Raw genomic sequence first — 21,663 nt, 5'->3', positions numbered from 1 at the left:
ATTTTTGGTTCCAACCGCATTGTCTTTGCGAGACGCAAAGTAGGTGAATGGATGATCTCCGCATGTGTGGTTCCCACCGTGAAGCATGGAGGAGGAGGTGTGATTGTGAGGGGGTGATTCGCTGGTGACACTGTCTGTGACTTATTTAGATTTCAAGGCACACTTAACCAGCATGGCTACCACAGCATTCTGCGATATGCCATCCCACCTGGTTCAAGACAAAGGAGATGATTGTGGACTACAGGAAAAGGAGGACCGAGCACGCCCCCATTCTCATCGACGGGGCTGCAGTGGAGCAGGTTGAGCGCTTCAAGTTCCTTGGTGTCCACATCACCAACAAACTAACATGGTCCAAGCGCACCAAGACAGTCATGAAGAGGGCACGACAAAATATTTTCCCCCTCTGGATACTGAAAAGATTTGGCATGGGTCCTCAGATCCTCAAAAGGTTCTACAGCTGCACCATCGAGAGCATCCTGACTGGTTGCATCACTGCCTGGTATGGCAAATGCTCGGCCTCCGACCGTAAGGCACTACAGAGGGTAGTGCGAACGGCCCAGTACATCACTGGGGCCAAGCTTCCTGCCATCCAGGACCTCTATACCAGGCGGTGTCAGAGGAAGGCCAGCCACCCTAGTCATAGAATGTCCTCTCTGCTACCGCACGGCAAGAGGTCCAAGAGGCTTCTAAACAGCTTCTACCCCCAAGCCATAAGACTCCTGAACATTTAGTCAAATGGCTACCCAGACTATTTGCATTGCCCCCCCCCCCTTTTACAGTGCTGCTACTCTCTGTTGTTATCATCTATGTATAGTCACTTTGGGGCGTGTCTGGCCCCAAAGTGAACATAATTGTACACTCACAAACTCCATTACAATTGAGGGCTGAGGGGCTTACGTTGCAAACTTCCCTTGCTTGGCTAATCTTTTGGACCGACGACAAATATGGCCGCGTGGATTCCCCCAAGGACATTGGGCTGAGGGTTTAGGGCCGAGGGCTGTCTACATTGAGTTTGAAACGCAGCCCTGGTGTCACGTTTACTCCCGGCCACCTCTCTGGTGCTTGACGACGCCCGTTGTCTCATCATTACTCACACCTACCACCATCGTTACGCGCACCTGCGCCTCATGACACTCACCTGGACTCTATCACCTTCCTGATTACCTCCCCTATATCTGTCACTTCCCTTGGTTCTTTCCTGAGGCGTTATTGACTCTGTTTCTCTTTCATGTCTCCTCGTTTCTTGTTCTGTACTATGTTCTATTTATTATAAAATTTGCACTCCCTGTACTTGCTTCCCGACTCCCAGCGTACACGTTACACATGGCCTCCACAATCACCATACATCAACTCAATTGAGATGGTTTCGGATGAGTTGGACCGCAGAGGGAAGGAAAAGCAGCCAACAAGTGGTAAGCATATGTGGGAAGTCCTTCAAGACTGTTGGAAAAGCCATCCTCATGAAGCTGGTTGAGAGAATGCGAAGAGTCTGCAAAGCTGTCATCAAGGCAAAGGGTGGCTACTCTGAAGAATCTCAAATATAAAATGTATTTTTCCATTTGTTTAACACATTTTTGGTTACTACATGATTCCATATGTGTTATTTCATAGTTTTGATGTCTTCAGTATTATTCTACAGTGTATTAAATAGTAAAAACAAAGAAAAACCCTTGAATGAGTAGGTGTGTCCAAACTTTTGACTGGTATTGTATATATATATTGTCACGGATCCCCGGTACTGCTGCTCACAGATCCCCCCGGTACTACTTCGCTGGCCTCTAGGCATTACTGAACTGTCTAAATACGCACCACTTCTGGTTCCCATTTCCTCTGATTAGTAATTGTATATATGTGCCCTCTGTTCACCATTGTCCTGATCGGTTGTTGTTCCCATGTCAGTTAGTCTTGTGAGTACCTGTGCTTTTGTTGTTTCGCCTTTCGTGGTGCGTGTATTGTGCAATTGTTATTACGGGTCTCGTCCCGTGTATTGTTATTACGGGTCTCGTCCCGTGTATTGTTATTACGGGTCTCGTCCCGTGTATTGTTATTACGGGTCTCGTCCCGTGTATTGTTATTACGGGTCTCGTCCCATGTATTGTTATTACGGGTCTCGTAACGTGTATTGTTATTACGGGTCTTGTCCCGTGTATTTATTAGAGGTTTAACCTCACTCTTTTGTTTGGGTTACATCCCTGTGTTTTTGTATATGTGTTTGTTTTGGGCTTCGTCCCTGTGCCTTTCATGGCATGTTGTATTTTTGGGTGGAGTATTAAAACCCCTATTATTCCTGTGCCTGTCTCCAATCATTTATATAGCGTGACAGATTAACCGACCCTAAATGGAGACCGCGGGAATGGTCCGTCCAACACCGCTGCAACTTCGGCAGCTGCAACTGGCAAATCTGACGCCGCCGCAACTTCGGCAGCTGCAACTGGCAAATCTGACGCCACCACAACTTTGGCAGCTGCATCTGACCCGCACAGCGTCCCTGTGGTCGTCCCCGAGGCCTGTATCATTCCGCTGCTAGTGCAGTGCATGGGGGGGGGGTACTGTCACGGATCCCCCCGGTACTGCTGCTCATTCCGTTCAATAGCTCTGGAGGTCTACGTCACCAGCCTCTAGGCTTCACCGAACTGTCTAATTATGCACTCCTGGTTCCCATTTCCTCTGATTAGTAATTGTATATATGTGCCCTCTGTATCCCATTGTCCTGGTCGTTATTGTTCCCATGTCCGTTGGTCTTGTGAGTACCTGTGCGTTGTTGTTTTGGCTTTCGTGGTGCATGTATTGTGTTCTCGTTATTACCGTCCCGTGTATTGTTGTGTACTTGTTATTACGGGTCTCGTCCCGTGTATTGTTATTACGGGTCTCGTCCCGTGTATTGTTATTACGGGTCTCGTCCCGTGTATTGTTATTACGGGTCTCGTAACGTGTATTGTTATTACGGGTCTCGTCCCGTGTATTGTTATTACGGGTCTCGTCCCGTGTATTGTTATTACAGGTCTCGTCCCGTGCATTGTTATTACGGGTCTCGTCCCGTGTATTGTTATTACGGGTCTCGTAACGTGTATTGTTATTACGGGTCTTGTCCCGTGTATTGTTATTACGGGTCTCGTAACGTGTATTGTTATTACGGGTCTTGTCCCGTGTATTTATTAGAGGTTTAACCTCACTCTTTTGTTTGGGTTACATCCCTGTGTTTTGGTATACGTGTTTATTTTGGGCTTCGTCCCTGTGCCTTTTCATGGCTGGTTGTATTTTTGGATAGAGTATTAAAACCCCCTATTATTCCTGTGCCTATCTCAAATAATTTATACAACTTGACATAGATAGATATTTATTAATACTCCGACGTTGCTCATCCTAAATGTTCTATATTTTTCTTAATTCCATTCTTTTACTTTTTAGATTCGTGTGTGAGATATTACTGCACGGTTATTGCTATGAACACAAGCATTTCGCTACACCCGCAATAACATCTGCTAAATATGTGTATGCGACCAATAAAATGTGATTCATATTATCTATGGTTATTGCGTATACAGACTTTTCTCATTCATTAATTGCTAGGCCTATACTAATTGTGTAAAAATAGGCACGTTGAGGATTATATTAGGAATAGGCCTTCATGCATATGGTTATGATTTTGTACTTCACTTATTGTATGAAAAGAACAACATGAAGATCCATGTAGGCTAAGCCTACACACAGTAAATCACAGCCTAACCTATGGCTCAGCAACAGTGATCTAGGTGAGGTATTCATAGGCTACAAAACAGTTTGTGTAACAATTTGTTTGAAGTAGAGTACAGATATAGGTTAAAACGCATTTGCTTTGTGTTGTTACACAACTTAAAACAAATAGCGCAGTAGCAGGCCTGTTTGGTTTTAGAAGAATAGTCATGTATAATGAAAGTCATGTATAGGCTACAACAGCGACATCTATCGGGATTTGAGTGGTGCAACATGAGCGCTTCAGAGCCTTGCTACAGTATCGGTGTTCCTTGGGACATCCCTACCCCGTTGAATTTGCATTTTAAAATGGTTAAAAGTAATGAACTGTCATGAAATGTGATATTTGGATGAAACCAGACCAAAGTATGAAAAATGACAGTTGCTTCTACATTGAAAAAGTGTGATCATAAAGTTGCTGGTCCCCTCCCCCATGTCAAAGACTTGGATTCAGGAGGCAGAATTATTAAGGGGATAGTGACATCACCCTAACTGATATTCTCTTACCTAATTTAAATAAGTACCGCCTTGTAACCAACATCTGAGAAGGTGTGTTTGCAGAGGGGCGTGGTTTATATGTAAATACCTACTCTACTGGTGCCAAAATTTGACTGTAGGGTTTGAACAAATATAATTAAAAGTTTAGACTATTCATCTATCACAAATATACTTATATGTTTCCCTTTCCATCTGTGTCTGGTGTTAGCTAGTTACTGACCAGCATGGAACAAAAGGGGGGAAAGGATTGTTCAAAACTCTGACGCAGTTGTCATGTCAACACATCTGTCGGAGCTGCTGTGAATTGCATCACAAGAGACATGCCAAACGGGAGATGTATATTAGAAGAAAGTACATAATTGATGCAGTTTCAATGTCTGGGTTGCTTTAAGTCATTTCATTTTGGGGCATTTCTATCTCCCCAAAATATGATGGGTGTTCCAGGGACAGGGTTGGAGAGCCCTGGGGGCAAGGGTTAAGGTTAGGGTTTAGGGTAGGGACGTCACAAGGATTCAAGACAGCAGTAACCTTTCTACCTGTCACTGTCATCTGAGATTCTCTTTCCACAAGGCCTATAGGCCTATCCAGTTGTTTTTATTTATTTAACCTTTATTTAACTAGGCAAGTCAGTTAAGAACAAATTCTTATTTACAATGACGGCCTACCCCGGCCAAACCCTAACCCGGACGACGCTGGGCCAATTGTGCGCTGCCCTATGGGTCGTACCTAGTGTTATGAAATCTATATCAGTTGTATTTTCTTGGAATGTAATTTGAATAGAGAACAGGGATTGTTAGTAGCATATTCTAATGTTGCTAAGCAATGTGGCTAAGCAATGCTACTGTACCACTTCTTAACCATCTAAAAGTGGAACGCCCGAGTGTCGCAGCGGTCTAAGGCACTGCATCTCAGTGCTTGAGAAGTCACAACAGACACCCTGTGTCACGTTTTAGGGAAGCAGACCGTGTCAAAGTAACATACGTTTCTTACTAGAACAGGGGATAGGCAGTCTCAGGGTCAGGGCAGGCAGAGGTCAGTCATCCGTGGTGGGACAAGGTACAGGATGTCAGGCAGGCAGAATGGTCAAACCCAGGAAAACTAGAAACAGACAGGAGCAAGGGGAAAACCGCTGGTACGCTTGACAAACAAAACAAACTGGCAACAGACAGAGAACACAGGTATAAATACACAGGGGATAATAAGGGGAGATGGGAGACACCTGGTGGGGGGTGGAGAAAGCACAAAGACAGGTGAAACAGATCAGGGTGTGACACCCTGGTTCGAATCCAGCTTACAGCTAGGTTTTTGGTGCCCCCCCCCCATCTTGATGGCGGAGAGAAACAAATCAAGTTTCAAAGCACAAGTTCCTGCAATTCTACAAATTATGCCAAGTGTAGAGAGAAAATGTTGCAGTTTTTAAAACAAATTTCATGCAAATTTTTCCGTGGGGCAGAGAGAAACATTTACAGTTTTAAAGCTATTTTCCTACAATTCTACACATTATGGTCATACACTTAGGTTAGAGTCATTAAAACTCGTTTTTGAACCACTCCACAAATATCTTGTTAATAAACTATAGTTTTGGCAAGTCGGTTAGGACATCTACTTTGTGCATGACACAAGTCATTTTTCCAACAATTGTTTACAGACAGATTATTTCACTTATAATTCACTGTATCACAGTTCCAGTGGGTCAGATACACTAAGTTGACTGTGCCTTTAAACAGCTTGGAAAATTCCAGAAAATTATGTCATGGCTTTAGAAGCTTCTGATAGGCTAATTGACATCATCTGAGTCAATTGGAGGTGTACCTGTGGATGTATTTCAAGGCCTACCTTCAAACTCAGTGCCTCTTTGCTTGACATCATGGGAAAATCAAAAGAAATCAGCCAAGACCTCAGAAAAATAATTGTAGACCTCCACAAGTCTGGTTCATCCTTGGGAGCAATTTCCAAACGCCTGAAGGTACCACATTCATCTGCACAAACAATAGTACTCAAGTATAAACACCATGGGACCACGCAGCCGTCATACCGCTCAGGAAGGAGACGCGTTCTGTCTCCTAGAGATGAATGTACTTTGGTGTGAAAAGTGAAAATCAATCCCAGAACGACAGCAAAGGACCTTGTGAAGATGCTGGAGGAAACAGGTACAAAATTATCTATATCCACAGTAAAACAAGTCCTATATCGACATAACTTGAAAGGTCGCTCAGCAAGGAAGAAGCCACTGCTCCAAAACCGCCATAAAAAAGCCAGACTACGGTTTGCATCTGCACATGGGGACAAAGATTGTACTTTTTGGAGAAATGTCCTCTGGTCTGATGAAACAAAAACAGAACTGTTTTGCCATAATGACCATCGTTTTGTTTGGAGGAAAAAGGGGGTGGCTTGCAAGCCGAAGAACACCATCCCAACCGTGAAGCACGGGGGTGGCAGCATCATGTTGTGGGGGTGCTTTGCTGCAGGAGGGACTGGTGCAATTCACAAAATAGATGGCATCATGAGGTAGGACAATTATGTGGACATATTGAAGCAACATCTCAAGACATCAGTCAGGAAGTTAAAGCTTGGTCGCAAATGGGTCTTCCAAATGGACAATGACCCCAAGCATACTTCCAAAGATGTGGCAAAATGGCTTAAGGATAACAAAGTCAAGGTACTGGAGTTGCCATCACAAAGACCTGACCTCAACCCTATAGAAAATTTGTGGGCAGAACTGAAAAAGGGTGTGCGAGCAAGGAGGCCTACAAACCTGACTCTGTTACACCAGCTCTGTCAGGAGGAATGCGCCAAAATTCACCCAACTTACTGTGGGAAGCTTGTGGAAGGCTACCTGAAACGTTTGACCCAAGTTAAACAATTTAAAGGCAATGCTACCAAATACTAATTGAGTGTATGTAAACTTCTGACCCACTGGGAATGTGGAAAGAAATAAAAGCTGAAAGAAATCATTCTCTCTACTATTATTCTGACATTTCACATTCTTAAAATAAAGTGGTGATCCTAACTGACCTAAGACAGGGAATTTTTACTAGGATTCAATGTCAGGAATTGTAAGAAACTGAGTTTAAATGTATTTGGCTAATGTGTATGTAAACTTCCGACTTCAACTGTATGTTAGCTGACATGGGCTAATTGATTGACTGTCAGTGACTGACATAAGAGAAATACTATCAAAATTCTAACTTGCACCTTATATTCTCCTATTCCTATTCTCAACGGTAAGATGAGACCCCGACTGATTTCTTATGTTCGGTTATGCCTAGGGCTGGCCCTGTGCGAGGGGCCATGTGAGTGTGAAGTGAATTAGATACGGCCATCATCACAAGGATACGGCATCACACACCAGGCCAGTAAAAACAGAAACAAAGAGCTAGCTACTGTAGAACCAAAGGACACATATGTGGATCCATATTTGTACAGGCATACAGCTGTAACTACTGTACATCACATTGCTATTCTATCAAAGAAAAACAGATATGTCAATCATATGAAAGCAACCACAAAATTCATTAGACAATGTGTAAAATGAATATCCAAGTTTCTTGTGAAAATGCTCGTGGAAAAAACACTATGAAAAAGGTGCTGTCTAACAGCACAGACAATGAGACACAGGTGAATACAGCTTGCAAAAAAACTAAACATACATACTGTAATTGTTTATTTATTCATTTAATATTACATAGTGAATAAGTAACGGTGCTGAAAATAACCTTGGCAGTGATTTAGGTCTTAATAACATGAACAACCATCACTACAAGCCAAATCTCTAGCTACCATACAAACCTGCTCCATCTACAGTATTGTCATTACGTCATTGAAAACACTTCTACATTTTCCACCATCTTCCTATTTTCCTTTGTCTGTATGAGGATCCATATTTAAAAAAAGTTGTTTAAAAAAAAGAAGGTTAAATATGGTTAAAAACTTCAGTGAGTGTATAAACCGTAAGAAATAAGCGATAACTCATACAACACTGTTTCATTGAGTTTCAGTAGCTTTAACGCAATGTAAGTGTGTGGATCATAATTAAAGGGACATTTGACTCACAAATAAATGAATACCTAGAACGTTACTGTAGATATATGCATTGGATGAGGTCCAATTTGGAATATGACTGATCTATTCCTTTAATTTCCTATAATACATTTCTATCATGGTCTGGTACCACGTATGGCAAAGACTGTCAAACAATCTAGGTAATAACTACTGTAAATGTAGTCAAAAATGTATAACTGTCCCTGTGTGTATATTATTACATATACACACGTTAAACTGTAACAAGATTTTGCATATTGAAGGAGGAAAATTGTGTTTCTAGCTAAATCTCGTGAAAGAAAGAGTAGGCTTGCGGAGTACACAACAGGACAGTGTGCTGCAGGATTTCATAATTTGAGGTAAAAGGCGGAGGAGAATCCACTAGAGATGGAGGTTGACTTTCACTTTTGCACACCTGGGTCACTGTCGTCCCGCTCGTAGCTGATTGGCTGCAGTTGCTGGACGATGTAATTGGCCATCTCGTGGGTTCCCGCAGCGACCACTCTTCGGGACATGAGGTCAAGAGGACCCCCTGGAAAAGAAAAACACATACATATGTTATGTAACAAACACACTCATATAACCACATATTAAAATAAACTATAAATAAACTATTAAAAAAATAAAACTATAGATAAATACATTAATCAGTCCTAACCCTCAGCACCAAAAGCCTCCCCACTAATAAATAAAAAAAATAAATTAACTATTTCAATCACATTTCTATTCAGGCACCATGGCGACCCACTACAAGACTGTTGGAACTGGTTGAAAGGTTGAATGGAGTCTCTTCCAACATTACAGGGAAGGAACTGATAGCTTGGCTTCGCCTGGCCTCAGAGGGCCCTTGTTCTCTCTGGGCTGCCAGAGACTGAACTGCAGCACACCCAGCAGCTGACCACATGATCCTGACCTCACGCCCAGACCAGTCCCTCACACTCTCAACAGTGGTCCTTTTGTGCAACACCCCGGGCCTGGAGAAGAAGAGATGAACGAGGCGGGCAGCCAGTCACTTCTTCAGCCGGATATCAAGCTCAGCCTCACAAAGGCTTAAGAAGTCCATTCACTCATACAGTATCACTCAAGGGATAGCAGCCATCGTGTGAAATACAATACATTTTGGATTCTCTTTTTTAAAGTCAGTGTGTCCATCACAATAATGACAGTCTATAAGAACTGCTTTAATCATACTCTAGGGACTTTCCCATAATAACAGCATGCATTCTTTGCATTCTGTGGGGCCTCAATAGTTATTTTCTCAAGTGAAAGCTCTAGTTAATTTATCCATCTCCTCCAGGAGAACCGTACAGCTGAGAGCTCAGTTTGAGACCAGATAACAGAGGACAGACAGGACAAATGATTTAAACAAACATTGACTGCTTGTGAAACCGGTCCCTATCACCCATCGACCATCATTGACGAGCAGTAACATATTCTATTCTAGAACCCCCACCTGAGGTGTCTATGACGACCCCCCCGGCCTCTCGGATGATGACAGCTGCGGCGGCGATGTCCCAGCAGTGCAGGCCGTACTGATAGTAGGCCTCAGCCGCCCCCGTGGCTATCAGACACAGAGCCAGGGTGGAGCTGCCGATGATCCTCACCCTGGAACACAAGGAGTAGCCTAGGGCCGTGTGTATCAAGCGTCTCAGAATAAGAGTGCTGATCTAGGGTCAGGTCCCCCCTGTCCATGTAATCTTATTCATTGTTATCCAAAAGGCAAAACTGATCCTAAACCAGCACTCCTACTCTGAGACATTTTAAATGTACGGCCCCTGGTCCCAGATCTGTTTGTGACAATGGCCATAGGGGTTGGCGAGAAAGATCAAACAGATCTGGTACCAGGCTATTCAAGGAAAGTCTAGGGCCAAAATACATCACTGTATTGACATTTGTAGCACGCCACATAGACCCTGATGTGAGGCCCATTAGACCAGGCTCATGTTCATTAGGGAACACAACGGAAAATGAGTGTCCAGGTAATCCCTCCCTGTTTCAGTCTGTTTTCTTCCGTTTGGTGCCTAATGAAGATGACCCAGAATGACCACTGAAAGTATTGGAGAACAAACGGTCAGTTCGTACCCATGAGTTGGAGCACTCAGTAACTTCATGATGTTCCCTGAGAAAATGTTCAGTGTTGCTGGGTCCCGCTTGGCTCCGATCTCGGTCAAAATGAGCGCCTTGGAGACATCTAACAGTCGTTGGGAATAGAAAAACAGCTTTAGATTAGGATAATGGATACAGTACAGGTGTGGGAACTTAATTTGATCACTCTTTTGTTGTTGAGAATTTTCCTGCACCGCAGGAGACAGATCTTTGTGATTTACATAAATTCACTGAAAACCAACAGTTATATTAACAGTATTGCACATTTCATGTAGTCTAATTTTGGCTAAGTAAATAGCCTAACCACATATGTTTGAATCCTATTGCTGCAGGATTCTTTTGCTGTGACAATATAGGTCAAATGAAGATTCTATATCTGTACATTTTGGTAAACCAATATTTTTTTTTTAACATAAATTAATCAATCAAGCTTTTGATAATTCTATATGGTACAATGTTTGAGTTGCTTCCCTTGGTAGTTTAACACATTACAATCCCCTCCGAAAATGTGGGTGTGTCACACAAGAAAACAAGGAGAAGTTGACTTACCTTTTTCCTTTGATACTTGGATCCTTACACCATTGCAAAATGCCCCATGGCCTTTTCTAGCTGTGTATAATGTCCCATCGAAGCAATGGTAGATCACTCCAAACTCAAGCTACATTTGAAAACAAATGAATAATTATAATAATGAGAATATTTTCAACTTGATCAATTCTGTTTACCCACATTCCTCATGCTTACCTCTTTCTTTACAGCGAAACCAATGCTAACTGCAACCATGGGGAAACTGGGAAAATCAAGTACATCATCAGTAAATCATCTTTGGTGATAGTATTCTATCGACGACAGAGCATTCATCTTTTATTTTTATTAACAGCTATGTTCTCTTGATTTCAACATGTACAGTTCCAAATCACTAATCTGAGGAAATGGCTGTCGTGTATATTTTTGTGTAGGAATCTGTATTGTACCTGTGAACAAAGTTGCAGGTCCCATCGATAGGGTCTATGATCCAGGAAGGGCTGTCTGTGAGGAAGCATTTCTCCCCAGCTGCAGACGACTCCTCTCCAATGAACCTGTCAGGTCACAATTTACAGTGAGTGAGTACCTTGATTCGCGTAACAATAACGTCTTTGCTTACCCCATGGCTGTAAGGAAGCACCATTCACTACCACTCAGCAGTGTCAGAATGAGATGCATAAATTCACTGGTGTGTTAAAATGCTTCAATTCACAAAGCAAAGTTAGCTATTAGCTCACTAACCCTTACAAGGAGATTATTTTTTGATGATTCAGTTTACCATCACTCGCTTGTGAAGAGAGAAGCCAACGCTTACTATTTTTGACCCATTCCAATGTAATTTCCTAGACAATTCCCCTGGACCCTATTTCTTCAGAATCCACAGATCTGAATGGACTGGAAAGGATGTTGTCAATACAAGGATGGCTACATGGCTGTGGCTCCACCTAGCCCTCCAATACTGCTAACACTTATTCAGTAAACACAGAGATCTTTCAGATCAGGAAACGCAGAGGGACTAGGTTAAGGGGCTAGCTAGGGGCCAGAATGGAACCACCCCTGTGTTGGGAAGATACCATTGGCATACATGTTTGAATACACAATTGGAAGATGGGGGGTGGGGGGGGCAAGAGGCGTCACTATAGACACCCTGGGTCGAATCCAGGCTGTATCACAACCGGCCGTGATTGAGTGTCCCATACGGCGGTGCACAATTGGCCCAGCGTCGTCTGGGTTTGGCCGGTGTAGCCCGTCATTGTAAATAAGAATTTGTTCTTAACGGACTTGCCTAGTTAAATAAAGGTTAAATATTTTTGGGGGGGGAAGATACCATTGCGTACCTGTGTGAGGGGAACTTGTCCCTAAGAGTGGAGATGATGAGCTCTTCCACCTGCTGGTCTGCCTCTGTCACCAGGTCAGTTGGAGTGCTCTTCGTGCTCACACTCTTCTCATGTTTCACTGCTTCCTGCACTACCTGGAGGGAGCGGGAACAAGTAACATAGAACACACACCACCAACATTCAAGACTGGGAATCAGGACTGTCTGTGACATACAGTACATGGGCTTTCCAAGTCATTTTTGAGGGTATTCCCAGTTTATACAGTATCAATATATTAATGAATAGGCCTATTTTGAAGATTGTAATCTATGCAACAAGCTTTACTGGTCCCACTTTTTTTAAACAGGTATCAAATAGGTAACAATGTGTACCTACACTGTAATTACATTGTATCTGTACCTATAACTGCAGTACCACAAAAACGTGGTCTTAGAGTCACTTCACATAAAGTGAGCCCGGTTATCTTGTCCACTGTTACAATGTCTGCTTTGGTCTGCCTGGTTAAACAGGATAGGAAGATCGGAGTGTCAACACGGTGAGGCATAGCAGGTCATGAACATGCGCTGTCTAAAGTATAGCCCAAACGGACGTAAATGGAATAATACTGCCATCTGCCGGCCAATTGGGCAATCTAAAGTAAAGTGCAATGGGTAAACTTACTGCACTGTATTGAAATGATTAAACACTTGTTGAAATACAGTGTTAACATGTAGGTCAACAAAAATAAATATATATATAGTAGGTCTGTGGGGCAAAATAACCCCTGCAGGTCCTCAATACAAAATAAAAACAAGAATTTGTTCTTATCTGACTTGCCTAGTTAAATAAAGGTAAAATAAAAAAATGTAAATTACATTGTAGCCTTCGAAATGTAGCCAGGTTAAAAACATTTTAGCCAGGTTCAAAACCTTGTGGCCAGGTTTGCAAAAATATAAGATGTCGTTACCTACATTAAAAAAACGTTACAAAGAGCAACATAGAGACATCATGGAACTGATGGATTACGGCGCCCTTGATTTACCTTGCCAGCTCTACATGCAACTTCTACAGCAACATCCATGCACTCCCCCCAGCACTTGTCGCTTTCCGAAGTTGCCATTTTATAATGAGGAGCCGATGCTATTGTTTTGCCGTTTACATCACCTTATTCTAGACATCCAACAGCCAGCAAATTATAACCTATTATGTGGCTTGCGTGCGGTGTAGGCTACGGTCTCTGGTATGGTCCCGAAATGGCCGTTGTCCTCTGTCGACTTACTCGGTGCTGCAGACGGGTGCTCTCGCCTCCACCGTCCTGCTATTGGGTGGATTTGTGCGGCCTATATGTCCGACCTTCGATACAACAACATTTGTAAATAATGTACGATTCTACGTCGGATGCGAAGGACCTTGATAGGCGCAAAACAAATCTCTAAAATAGTCCCGTCAACGCCGATGAGACGTTACCAGTCTGTGTGGAACTAAATAAAAGCAACTCCATGTTATTGACAGCCATTGTCAACCTGTAGCCTATAAATAAATCCAAGAAATAACATTTGGCGAGGAAAACGCTTGATTAAACAATATTGTATTTTACATATTTAACTCAAGTTAGCTCAGCACGTAGAATGAAATATATTGCAGGTAACAACGATTTATCCAGAAGAGGATGCAAGACGCATTCTTTTCCAGTAATAACGAAAGATGCCGCAGTGAGAAAGGTAAGCGGAACTACCACTGCACCACGTGATCATGTCTGGCATGCTGTCGCCGCGGTCACCAATGGCTGTCACTTGAAACACCCTTTTGCTAGAGGGATAGCCTACAATTGTATCCACGACCAAGAATGTACCGTAGCCTAGTAGGCTGCATTACATTTGTGCTTGAAGATCAAAGTGAGGTCTCTCAATGCATCGAAAATATTTAGTCTATCTACAGTGCATTCGGAAAGTATTCAGACCCCTTGACTTTTATTACATTACAGCCTTATTTTAAAATGGATCAATCTACACACAATACCCCATAATGACAAAGCAAAAACAGCTTTTTACGGAAATATACTATTTACATAAGTATTCAGACCCTTTACTCAGTACTTTGTTGAAGCACCTTACGCAGTACAGCCTCGAGTCTTCTTGGGTATGATGTTACAAGCGTGGCACGCCTGTATTTGTGGAGTTTTTCCCATTATTCTCTGCCGATCCTCTCAAGCTCTGTCAGGTTGGATGGGGAGTGTCACTGCACAGCTATTTTCAGGTCTCTCCAGAAATGTTAGATCGGGTTCAAGTCCAGGCTCTGGCTGGGCCACTCAAGGACATTCAGAGACTTGTCCTGAACCCCTCCTGCATTGTCTTGGCAGTGTGCTTAAAGTCGTTGTCCTGTTGGAAGGTGAACCTTCACCCCAGTCTGAGGTCCTGAGCGCTCTGGAGCAGGTTTTCATCAAGGATCTTGCTGTATTTTGCTCCGTTCATCTTTCCCTCGATCTTGATTAGTCTCCCAGTCCCTGCCACTGAAAAACATCCCCAAAGCATGATTCTGCCACCAACATGCCCCATATAGACAAAGCAAATACAGGATATTTTTTAAAATGTATGCAAATTTATTACAAATAAAAACCCAAAATATCTTATTTAATAAGTATTCAGACCCTTTGCTATGAGACTTGAAATTATGCTCAGATGCATCCTGTTTCCATTGATCATCCTTGAGATGTTTCCACAACTTGATTGGAGTCCACCGGTGGTAAATTCAATTGAATGGACAAGATTTGGAAAGGCACACACCTGTCTATATAAGGTCCTACAGTTGACAGTGCATGTCAGAGCAAAAACGAAGCCATGAGGTCGAAGGAATTGTCCGTAGAGCTCCGTGACAGGATTGTGTCGAGGCAACGATCTGGGGAAGGGTACCAAAATGTTTATGCAGCACATTACATTTCAGTCATTTAGCAGACACTCTTATCCAGAGCGACTTACAGTAGTGAATGCAGACTTTCATAATTTTTTTTATCCGTACTGGTCCCCCGTGGGAATCGAACCCACAACCCTGGCGTTGCAAACACCATGCTCTACCAACTGAGCCACACGGGACCACATGACAGCCTTTTACTGAGGAGTGGCTTCCATCTGGCCATTCTACCATAATTGGTGGAGTGCTGCAGAGATGGTTGTCCTTCTGGAAGGTTATCCCATCTCCACAGAGGAACTCTGCAGCTCTATCAAGAGTGACCATCAGGTTCTTCGTCACCTCCCTGATCAAGGCCCATCTCCCCCGATTGCTTAGTTTGGCGGGCGGCCAGCTCTAGGAAGAGTCTTGGTGGTTCCAAACTTCTTCCATTTAAGAATGATGGAGGCCACTGTGTTTTGGGGACCTTCAAAGCTGAAGAAATGTTTTGGTACCCTTCCCCAGATCTGTGCCTCGACACAATCCTGTGTCGGAGCTCTACGGACAATTCCTTCAACCTCATTGCTTGGTTTTTGCTCTGACATGCACTGGTGTGTGCCTTTCCAAATCTTGTCCATTCAATTGAATTTACCACCGGTTGACTCCTATCAAGTTGAGGAAACATCTCAAGGATGATCAATGGAAACAGGATGCATCTGAGCATAATTTCGAGTCTCATAGCAAAGGTTCTGAATACTTATTAAATAAGGTATTTCTATTTTTTTATTTGTAATAAATTTGCAAACAAAAATAATATGTTTTTGCTTTGTCTATATGGGGTATTGTGTGTAGATTGATGAGGAAAACAATGTATTTAATCAATTTTAGAATAAGGCAACAATGTTGAAAAGTCAAGGGGTCTGAATACTTTCCGAATGCACTGTAAATATGAAAAATAAAATGTTTTTCTTGATGAATGATTGTAGAGGATGTCTTCATTGATCACACCTTTGACTACACATTGGATAGATATTATGGAAATGATAGATTCTGTCAATTTTGTTGGGTAATGTAAGTGTATTGATTCATGTGAAAACTGTAATCTACTGTAATTTACAGTACTGTAGCATATTACTTTCATCACTTCTAAGGGTGATTTTAAATGCGTGTCCTGCATTGTTTGCCTTTGGATTAACTGGTAGATAAAACAACTAAATTGAAAATATATCATTATGTTGTGTTTTAGTGATTAAACCAACGTTCTCATTACATTTCACAATAAACTTAGATTTTGAATCAATGGTTATGTGGCAAAATGTCATAAAATAAGTCGTACTCATCGTTAAAAATGTCGTACTGGAGAGAAGAGGACCAAAACGCAGCAGGTATGTGCAGGCTCATCTTGACTTTTATTAACTATCAAAAATGAACACCCAAAATAACAAAGAACTCACGAGAATGAACGAACAACCAACAGTCTGGCAAAGCATAGGCTCAACACAGAACAATTCCCCACAACCCCAAAGACAAACACACACACCTATATAGGACTTCCAATCAAAGGCAACTATACACACCTGCCTTCAATTGGAAGTCCCAATCATCAACCCAACATTTAACAAACACAAACCCCCTGCCACATCCTGACCTAGACTAAGCAATACGCCCTCTGCTGGTCAGGACGTGACACAAAATATGTTTACAACCCAAATGAATGCACAATGACAGGTTTTGAATAAAAGACTGGCTGTGTGTGACCAGTTTGCAGTTTTATATAATTTTTTTAACCTTTATTTAACTAGGCAAGTCAGTTGAGAACAAATTCTTATTTACAATGACGGTCTACCGAGAAACAGCGCGTTAACTGCCTTGTTCAGGGGCAGAACGACAGATTTTTACCGTGTCAGCTCGGGTATTCAATCCAGCAACCTTTCGATTATTGGCCCAACGCTCTAACCACTAGGCTACCTGCCACCCCCAAAAGGGAATTAAGAGTTGTGAAAATGTGCAACATACTTGTAAAAATAGTACCAAAGCGATAAAAAAATTGTAATATTCCTAATAGGAAGAAAAGAATATCAGCCAAGCTTCTGATGAATGAAATGCTACTCAGATAGGGTGAGCACCCTTGTAAGGGTGAGCACCCTTGTAAACTATTCTCTCCATAATCCCAATGCATTGCTGGATAGTGATGAAGATTTAAGAAAGGACGATTAAAGAGAGAGATTTAGAGCAATTTTATTAATTTACTTACAGATCTATAGATAATATAGGCATATATGATAGATATTCCGCAAGGGTTAGAATTAGGTGGAAACACATGCAAAAATGCATTCTACAAGGTATTTTGAAAGCAGCAGTGGCTATAGTGGGGTGCCTCAATAGACTAATCCTCCCATTGTGCACCCAGTGCATGGTGGGTTAACTGGCTTGACTGGATCTGAAACAATACAGATGGGTTTCTGTCGGAGATTACATAATAGGACTCATGAAACAGCATACCACTCTTCATCCCACTGCTGGCTTGCAGTGGGATGGTCCCTGGATGGGAGACCAGATGCTGCTGGAAGTGGTGTTGGAGGGCCAGTAGGTGGCACTCTTTATTCTGGTCTAAAAACAATATCCTAATACCTCAGGGCAGTGAATGGACACTGCCCTGTGTAGTGTGCCCTCTTTTGGATGGGACCTTAAATGACTGTCCTGACTCTGTGGTCACTAAAGATCCCATAGCACTTATCGTAAGAGTAGGAGTGTTAACCCCAGTGTCCTGGCTAAATTTCCAATATGGTCTTCATACCATCATAGCCACCTAATCATGCCCAGATTCCAATTGTCTCATTCATCCCCCTCCTCTCTTCTGTTTATTTTAATTTATTTAACTAGGAAAGTCAGTTTAGAACAAATTCTACCAAAAGGCAAAAGGCCTCCTGACAGGACGGGGGCTGGGATTAAAAATAAAAATATAGGACAAAACACACATCATGACAAGAGCGACACCACAACACTACATAAAGAGAGACCTAAGACAACATAGCATGGCAGCAACACATAACAACACAGCATGGAAGCAACACCACATGACAACGATATGGTAACAACAAAACATGGCAGCAGCACATGGTAGCAATACAAAACATGGTACAAACATTATTGGGCACAGACAGCAGCACAAAGGCAAGAAGGTAGAGACAACAACACATCATGGAAGCAGTCACAACTGTCAGTAAGAGTGTCCATGATTGAGTTTTTGAATGAAGAGATGGAAATAAAACTGTAACTATTCCCCAGGTCCTTGCTGTAAATGAATGTGTTCTCAGTCAACTTACCTGGTAAAATATGGGTTAAATATTAAAAATTAAGTATAAAACAGTCTTTTTCATTTCCAAAATGAAATGACATGAAATCACATAAAAATAATATTAGGCCTATTAATATCTCACATCTTGGATTTCCAAAACCTTAAAGAGAATTCTTGCTAATCATGTCACTATGTGTGTCCGAAGTGTATAAGGTAGTTTGTGTCTTTCAAGGATTAGTGTGCATTAGTATGCATTGAAATACAATGTAATTTGCACATCAGTGAAATAAAAGATAGAAAGACTTCAGTGGTGGCTAAAACAAGACAGGTCACTTTGGGTCTTTAGGTCACTTTAGGTCTCTTTCAGTAAGCTATATATCATCAGGAAGATAGATGATAGAATTTAGATGTGTGGATGGTTGACAAATACAAACCTTATAATGTTGAAATCAAAACGATGTAGCTAGTCACAAATCATGGGAAATGCACGTGACAAAGCAGGGGCGGAAATCCCGGGGGGGACGGGGGGGACACGACCCCCCCATCCTGGGAAAAATATGATTTGTCCCCCCCAATATATCACTGAAACATAACTATGTAATTTAAATAATATTAATAATACGCAATGAAAGCAATTGTGCTGATTATAGACACTTAATAGCGCGTTTTTAAGTTTCAAAAGATTGCAACCCCCCCCCCTTTGCCTCACAATGTTTGATCCACTGCCAGTTCCTTAGTTGGCAAGGTAACAGAGGGGTCGTATATACTGTCTGAAAGGCACTCAATGAACGTAACTGACGTGAGGTTAATCCAGTCAATCGCGCCATAGCAATGTTTTGTTTTATGTTGGCAGGGTTCATACAGACACTAGCTGAATGCAGAGCTAGCGCAGAGCTAGCGTGCAAATATTAACTATTAAGCTAGCTAGTACCTATTCCATTTATGTGGCCTCGTCAAAGATGGAATCTTTGCTATCGTCAATTTATTCCAAGATCAGCATGCAGATGATGTAAATTGGTGCTTCAAAGTCCCTGTGATAAGGTTAGCGATAAACTGAAGTCCAAACTGAACAGAACTACACTCTCTTCTACCATTGTCTTAAATATATTTAATGGTCTCGTTACAAAAGCTAAATTGTCGCAAGGGAACTTTTATTTATTTATTTTATTTCACCTTTATTTAACCCGGGAAGCAAAGATTATAGCAAACACCACTGAAACGGAATTGGTGCTCGCCAGCTTTGCAAATTCAGCTATTATTGGAAGCCAGCCAATATGAAACAAACTATTAAAATTACAAAAGGTTGCAGCATATGTTGTGTAAATGGTGAACTCATACAGCTGTCAACTCTTGTCATTTTAATCCGTTTCACATTTGCTAGCTACCTTTTAGATCGAAGCCCAAATAGAATGATAAAAGATAAGATGATAGAAGCCCATCTCCTACTGTAAATAACCTACACACTGTGTAGGCCAGCCAGCCAGCCAGCCAGGTAGAAAAATGGCAGAAAAATAAAAGACGGATATCAGAGTATTTTTCAGTACACCAAAACGCAAAGTAAGAACCCTAGTAGCCTAATATCCCAAAGACTAGTTGATAAAATGTTCATAAGAAAGAAATGAAATTCTAATGGAAATGTTTCACAACGATGTCATTAGGCAGAGCAGGCAACAGATGGCACACAGACAGCAGAGTTGGGGACAGATATGCAGGGACAGACTGGCAGAGACAGGGAGTCTCAGGTAAGTTTGTTGAGTCTTTGTTTGGCAACATTATGAAAGGTTCTAAAAATGTTTGACTTGTAAAATAGGAACATAATTGGAAAATGCCATGGATACCCCCACTCTCAACTTAAACTGGTGACTGAACTAAGATTTGTTAAAGGCAATGGTATTGCTGTTGTGATTAGTTGTGTAGTTTTGGGTACCGGTAGTTAGGAGTACGGCAAACACCTTATTTCTTTGGTTCCTCAATATACATTTACCATATTACAATGTAGGCTATGTGTTACAGCACTACTTTTGGTGCCCCCCTCAGGAATTGCTCTTGAGAAAATTTCATGTAATTGTCCCCTCCAAAGTTGATATCAGATTTTCGCCCCTGTGACAAAGTAACGTACCAGTCAGGCTTGCACAATTAGGAATCAGATCGATCTCTGAGGAATGTTGCTCGTCCTGCCTTTTTTAGAAGTCAAAACAACTCTCTCTCCCTCTTTCTCTCTCTCACACACACAGGCTACAGTCTATTTTTTTGTTGTTGACCAGGCTAAACAGTCTATCTCACTCATGCTTTGAATACTTTGTAGCCACATTAAGCCCGCAATTACAGTCAAATGTACTTTATTTCCTAACGCAACAACTATTCAGCGGCCGCATTCTCTCGACTAGGGTGCGCACATCGCACGCGAGTCAAATTTGGGAGATTGCTGTCGCATGGCAATCCTAAACGGACCAAAAAAACTAACACCGACGAATATGCGTATTTCTTTGCCAGGGATACGGTTATCTAGGGCACGTATTTTTCAGGATTTAGTTCGCCTCGTCCCTGTGTGGAACAGATTCACATTTCGTTCTCAGACATGCACGGACATTTCACTCTGTTCTTATCTGTCATTTGCGTGTTTATCTTATGTGAATATTTGATATATCACCCTGCAATTTTGCATTGTTCGTGGTCGGAGTTAACTGGGAACAGCGGCAAAGGACTCCCCAACCGCCCCAGCTTCGCGCTTTGTTTCTTTCGCATACCCACCTGCTAAGGTAGGCTGTGCACTCCTGTTCCAATTTCATGGTTTGTGCGTTTATTACTTAGTTATCATACTGATAAGTGATAAAGAATAAAGTTTACATAACCCTCATATTATTTGTGTGTTTTACATTAATCTAGGACTGTCATTTGTTGAATGTTTTAACGAAAGTGCATTACAAACGTCTCATTGGTCAAAGCTCTAACGTTCATCTCAGATCACGTGACAAGAAAAGAAACTCTGAAATAATAAACAGACACAGACTGCACAAGTCAAGTCCTTGAAAACAAAAAGCATAAATCATACATTTTGTGCATAGCTGATTGAGTCAGGACTATTGGAATTTGCATATCGTGGGAAAACATATTTTTGATCCTGTGTGCACTGAACACTTTGGGTTGGATAGTGGGCAGTGTTTTTAGGACAGGAATATAATTAATCGTCTTAATATCAGATTGTATGAATTCACTATGACATGCAACTTCACCAGCTAGGGCAACCAGATGCCCCGCTGTGAC

General features: G+C 41.9%; 1 protein-coding gene across 1 annotated transcript; it reads right to left on the bottom strand.

Annotated features, from left to right (window-relative positions):
* Positions 1–7,879: 7,879 nt before the first annotated feature.
* Positions 7,880–13,968, bottom strand: impa2 (inositol monophosphatase 2). The gene is made up of 8 exons (XM_014181229.2): positions 13,261–13,968; positions 12,240–12,373; positions 11,352–11,456; positions 11,122–11,167; positions 10,927–11,035; positions 10,354–10,462; positions 9,725–9,876; positions 7,880–8,803 (listed from the first exon to the last, which is right to left on the bottom strand). Exons 1-8 carry the CDS (start codon positions 13,336–13,338, stop codon positions 8,673–8,675), a joined length of 864 nt encoding a protein of 287 aa, XP_014036704.1. The 5' UTR covers positions 13,339–13,968; the 3' UTR covers positions 7,880–8,672.
* Between the last annotated feature and the right edge of the window lie 7,695 nt (positions 13,969–21,663).

Source organism: Salmo salar, chromosome ssa29, assembly GCF_905237065.1.
Source record: "Salmo salar chromosome ssa29, Ssal_v3.1, whole genome shotgun sequence".
Lineage (NCBI taxonomy): Eukaryota > Metazoa > Chordata > Actinopteri > Salmoniformes > Salmonidae > Salmo > Salmo salar.
Note: the sequence above shows the minus strand (reverse complement) of the source record. Positions and strands in the feature narration are given on the sequence as shown.